This window comes from Formica exsecta, unplaced genomic scaffold (assembly GCF_003651465.1).
Source record: "Formica exsecta isolate Colony F162 unplaced genomic scaffold, ASM365146v1 scaffold1668, whole genome shotgun sequence".
NCBI lineage: Eukaryota > Metazoa > Arthropoda > Insecta > Hymenoptera > Formicidae > Formica > Formica exsecta.
In genome coordinates, this window is record NW_021848984.1 from 21,470 (window position 1) to 27,181 (window position 5,712).

The 5,712-nt window shown below is 40.4% G+C and overlaps 1 protein-coding gene across 1 annotated transcript; it reads left to right on the forward strand.

The window, feature by feature from the left end:
* Window positions 1-2,277: 2,277 nt before the first annotated feature.
* Window positions 2,278-5,218, forward strand: LOC115233245. Its single transcript, XM_029803554.1, has 3 exons — window positions 2,278-2,356; window positions 2,423-3,201; window positions 3,284-5,218. Exons 1-3 carry the CDS (start codon window positions 2,278-2,280, stop codon window positions 5,216-5,218), a joined length of 2,793 nt encoding a protein of 930 aa, XP_029659414.1.
* The last annotated feature ends 494 nt before the right edge of the window (window positions 5,219-5,712 follow it).

Here is a 5,712-nt window from a genome sequence, read left to right on the forward strand (position 1 = left end):
TTGCTTTCACTCTAGCTTTAAAGATTGTGGCGCCACGGCGTAGAATTGAGGACTACTACTTGTTATCTTGAGGAAGAGGCGCGAAATACAATTATTACACGATTATTATAAAAATGAAATGTATAAATTCGAAGAAAATATGTTCATATAAAATTACATTAAATATATATCAATATGTATATATACATATAAGATATATTCATAGCTTCACTAAGCTTTTGAATCAAAGCCATTTGCGGGTCTGATACCTTCAGATTATCGGATTTTTCGTTGTTGATAACATCCACAACGGCGCTGCCCAACAAAGCCAGACAAGCGGAGATCTTTTTCTGTTTCTCTACGATTCAATCATCTCGTTTCGTAGCCGTTTCACTTACAGATACCTTAATCTCTTCATTGAGTTTTGGAGGATCGATCAGGACACAATTTTTCGGCGGCGCATGTTCCTTGATTAATTTTTCCTTCTCTTCCTTTGGAAGGCCTTTCTTTAAAATATCCTCAAGCCGCACCGCGATACTTTTTGGGATAGATGGGGCCAGTACCCTGACTTCTGCTACTCTTTTGCCAATAACTTCTAAGATGTCCAGATCTAAATCTTCAATGATAGATCCGTTACCTTTTCCTACCGGATCTGTCTCTTGATTTTCCAGGGAGGGTAGATCTTCCACCCCTTGACTACCAACACCCAGCGCTGCTTGTGTTTCGTCGGTGTTACTAGGTGGTTCTTGATCATACTCTGGTGAAATTCTATCGGAATCAACATCCGTTTGCTCCTGAGTGAGTCCTTCCGTCGCTGAAGGCGACTTGTGGATCCTATCTAATGAGATCTGCGGAGAGCTCGAAGGAGATTTACTAGGCCTTTGTGATAGATCCTGCAAGACCTTACCCATGAATGGATTCGATCGTTCATAACCTTCGCGTTCCGATCTCGAGTCACCTAATAACCATAATCTTATTGTAGGCATAATTTCCAGAATATTTTCTACATTAATGTATGATACAAAAATTTTTAATGCGTTGATTTATTCAAGACATGTAAACACAAAAGGAAAAACGGGTTCGATGTGCCCCTCGTCTTAAAGACTCAGCTTTCCATCGGGTTAGAGCCCGCGGCTCGTCGATGGGTTAGACCCACGACATAACGAGCGTTTACCGTAAATCGTCTATAAAGTACACCTAGGAAGGCATTGTGTGCTTTTCGTCATTGAGACAACGCTCGCCCTCAGGTTAGAGCCTGCGGCCGTCTATAGGTTAGGGCCTATGACGTGACGACAGTGTACAAAAAACCAAGGGAAAATTTTTCCTTTCCATTCATTCCTGTATATACTCTTCTCCCCCCCTCCTTTTTGAGGGGTTAACTTACGATGATTATTCTTAGATAAACTTGGACGTTTCTTTCTAACTTCTTGTCTTGAGAATTCCTTCAACAACTTTTTCATCTTTTTGACAATTTTATTCTCTTTGGATTCATCGTCCGAATCCGACTTTCTGTGCTTTCTTTTACCCATCCTAATAATATTCTTACTCTAGCGATGTGACTACCTCGGCACAAAAAAGAAGACTGATTCATGGGACCTGGGACGTGTGGAGGGAGCCTAGAGGGATTAATTGCTTTTATTCTAGCTTTAAAGATTGTGGCGCCACGGCGTAGAATTGAGGACTACTACTTGTTATCTTGAGGAAGAGGCGCGAAATACAATTTTCGTTTGATAGGTCAGACCGAATCGCTACTCGTTCGGGGTACAGTGACAGTAAATTCGAATGCACGTTTGAGTGCTGCAACGGAGGAAACTCACTGTTCGCAAACAGCAATACCCTTACAATCGACTGATGATGACGGTGCGGCGCCTTTTCTTCCAAACGTTGCACAGCATCCAAACCAAAACATTATATATAAGGCTTCAGGCATTAGATTGCCAACAATTGAATTACCAAAATTTAGTGATGATACTGTTGAATGGCTTAGTCCTATGACGTGACGACAGTGTACAAAAAACCAAGGGAAAATTTTTCCTTTCCATTCATTTCTGTATATACTCTTCTCCCCCCTCCTTTTTGAGGGGTTAACTTACCATGATTATTCTTAGATAAACTTGGACGTTTCTTTTTAACTTCTTGTCTTGAGAATTTCTTCAACAACTTTTTCATCTTTTTGACAATTTTATTCTCTTTGGATTCATCGTCCGAATCCGACTTTCTGTGCTTTCTTTTACCCATCCTAATAATATTCTTACTCTAGCGATGTGACTACCTCGGCACAAAAAAGAAGAATGATTCATGGGACCTGGGACGTGTGGAGGGAGCCTAAAGGGATTAATTGCTTTCACTCTAGCTTTAAAGATTGTGGCGCCACGGCGTAGAATTGAGGACTACTACTTGTTATCTTGAGGAAGAGGCGCGAAATACAATTTTCGTTTGATAGGTCAGACCGAATCGCTACTCGTTCGGGGTACAGTGACAGTAAATTCGAATGCACGTTTGAGTGCTGCAACGGAGGAAACTCACTGTTCGCAAACAGCAATACCCTTACAATCGACTGATGATGACGGTGCGGCGCCTTTTCTTCCAAACGTTGCACAGCATCCAAACCAAAACATTATATATAAGGCTTCAGGCATTAGATTGCCAACAATTGAATTACCAAAATTTAGTGATGATACTGTTGAATGGCTTAGTTTTCGAGATACGTTCGAATCTCTTATAAGCAAAAATGAAAACATTGACCCAATACAAAAATTTCATTATTTGAAGGCAGCTTTGGAAGGAGGGGCAGCGCAGATCATTAAGTCGTTAGAGTTTACAGCCGTGAATTATGCAGTTGCGTGGGACACAATATGTGACCGTTTCAATAACAAAAGGTTACTCACGCACAATCATATCAAGGCTATTTTTAACATTAAGCCGCTAAAGGAAGAATTCTCTGGTCAAATTCGCGAAACCGTCGATACTCTCAATAAGCATTTACGCGCATTGAATGTCTTAGATCAAGCGACTGAACATTGGGATGCCTTACTGATATACTTGTTAGCAACAAAGTTAGATAACATCTCCGCCCGAGTATGGGAAAAGGAGCGTGCAGAAAACGATGTACCTACGTTGAAGGATTTCAAGGCATTTCTGAACTCTCGAGCAAATTTGCTAGAGGCCTTAGAGCAAAAGGACAACAGTGATCAAAAGCTAAAGCAAACAGAGCGTTCTAAGGTAAGATCGTTTCTAGTTCAAGGACAAAGGTGTATAGTTTGCAACGAAACGCATAAATTATTGAATTGTACGAAGTTTCCAGATCTCCACCCCTCAAAAAAGATCAAACTATGTAAAAGGTGCTAAATTATGTCTTAACTGCATGAGACCTGAACATTACCTTAAAGATTGCAAGGCAGCTGCGTGCAAGCAATGCTCAGGGAAACATAATACCCTATTGCACTTCAACAAGCCTTCAACAGGGCAAGCGGCTGCAACGGAAGAAGCGAAGAGTTCTTCGACTTTGTGTGCTTATGACAAATGTGATTCACATAACGTTTTATTAGCCATAGCCTTAGTATTAGTAACGGATAGTCAGGATAAAAGGCATAATGTTCGTGCAATATTAGATTCAGGTTCTCAGTCAAGTCTTATGACCGGCGGACTCTGTCAAGGCTTAAGACTACAGACATCAAAAATTCACATGACTGTGGAAGCCGTAAACGGATTGTCATCTAAGATAGAACATAAATGCAAGGTCGAGTTGTCGACACATTATAATAGCTACAAATTTGATCTTCAATGTATAGTTATACCAGAGATCACGGGATATCTACCAGCGCAGCACATTGACATTCAGAGCAGCCAACTGCCTTTCAACATTGAATTGGCAGATCCGTCGTTCCACGTTTCTGGCAGAGTGGACATTTTTATAGGAGCAGATTGGTTTTGGAATCTCTTATGCGTAGGACAATTAACAATTGGCCAGAATCAACTTACATTACAAAAGACAAGGTTAGGATGGATAGCAGTTGGACCGTCGAAGGGTTTTTATACAAAGATTATTCGATGCAACCTAAGCAGAGCAGGAGACATTGATGAGGAGCTTACGAAATTTTGGGAGATTGAAGAATTTGGAAATAATAAGATCCTATCCAATGAAGAAAAAGAATGTAAAGACCACTTTGTAAGTACTGTCCGTCATGATCAAAACGGTAGATTTGTTGTAAATATTCCTTTCAAGAGAAATCCTCGGGAATTAGGTGAATCAAGGGCGATAGCTAGCAAACGATTGATTAGTCTCGAAAGAAGGTTGCAAAGAAATCCTATTCTTAAGAAACAATATACATTTCTTGCAGAGTACGAAAAATTAGGGCATATGCAGAAAATAGCCGAGGGAACAGCACACAAGATTTCATATTATTTACCGCATCATTGCGTCGTTAAAGCAGACAGTTCAACCACCAAGGTGCGTATGGTTTTTGACGCATCGTCAGCAACTGACAATGGCATCTTATTAAATGACTTACAATTGGTAGGACCTACGGTGCAAGAAGATCTATTTTCAATACTCATTAGATTTAGAATTCATCCTTACATCATATCTGCAGATATAGAAAAGATGTATAAGCAGGTATTAGTAACTCCAGAGCAGGTATTAGTAACTCCAGAGCAACGCAGCCTTCAGCGCATAATATGGCGCTCGAATGACAAGGACCCTATAAGCACGTTCGAATTCAATACGCTTACCTACGGTACAGCATCAGCACCATTTCTGGCAACAAGGTGCTTAGTAGAACTAGCAAATGAAGTCAAAAATCAACTGCCAAAAATAGCCGAAATCATTCGGAAGGATTTTTACGTCGACGACCTATTGACAGGAGCAAGAACTATTGAAGAAGCGACAGATGTAAGGCGCAAGATTTCGCACGTTCTAAAAACAGCAAGTTTCAAGTTACGAAAATGGACATCAAATGAGCCTGCAATAGTTCAAGACGTTCCAGTAAAGGATCAAAATCGGAATAGTATTGATTTCAAGAGTGAAGGACAACTAAAGACACTAGGCACAACATGGCAAGCATTCTCCGACAAGTTGACTTTTACGATAAGAGAATTGAATCAAACTAAGATCACGAAGAGACAAGTCCTAACTGAAACCGCTCAGATATTTGACCCTTTAGGTCTTCTTAGTCCATGCATAATCATAGCAAAAATTTTATTGCAGGAATTGTGGTTGCATAGGCTAGCGTGGGAATGAATCGCTCCTTTTTGATTTGCATAACAAGTGGTTATCATTTCTGAAACAGAGTCAACACTTGAATCAAGTCAAGGTATCACGGCATATTTTATGCAACAACTATACAGATGTACAATTACATAGATTTACAGATGCATCACAAAGGGCTTATGGCGCGTGCATCTACATGCGGTCACAAAATCCCGAAGGAATTATTGAAGTAAAGCTGTTGTATGCAAAGAGCAGAGTAGCTCCTCTTAACAGCAAACAATCCCTCGTCTAAAGCTTTGTGCAGCTCTCACCCTCACGCGCCTGGTCGTCAAGGTAGTCCAATCACTTAGAATACCTATCAATTAAATCACTTGTTGGAGTGAATCCGCAATAGTCATCAGTTGGTTACGAATGTAGCCAAATATATTACAAGTATTCGTAGCAAATCGAGTAGCAGAAATACAACGCTTAACAAAGTCACATGAATGGCGACATGTTCCAACAACAGAGAATCCAGCCGATTG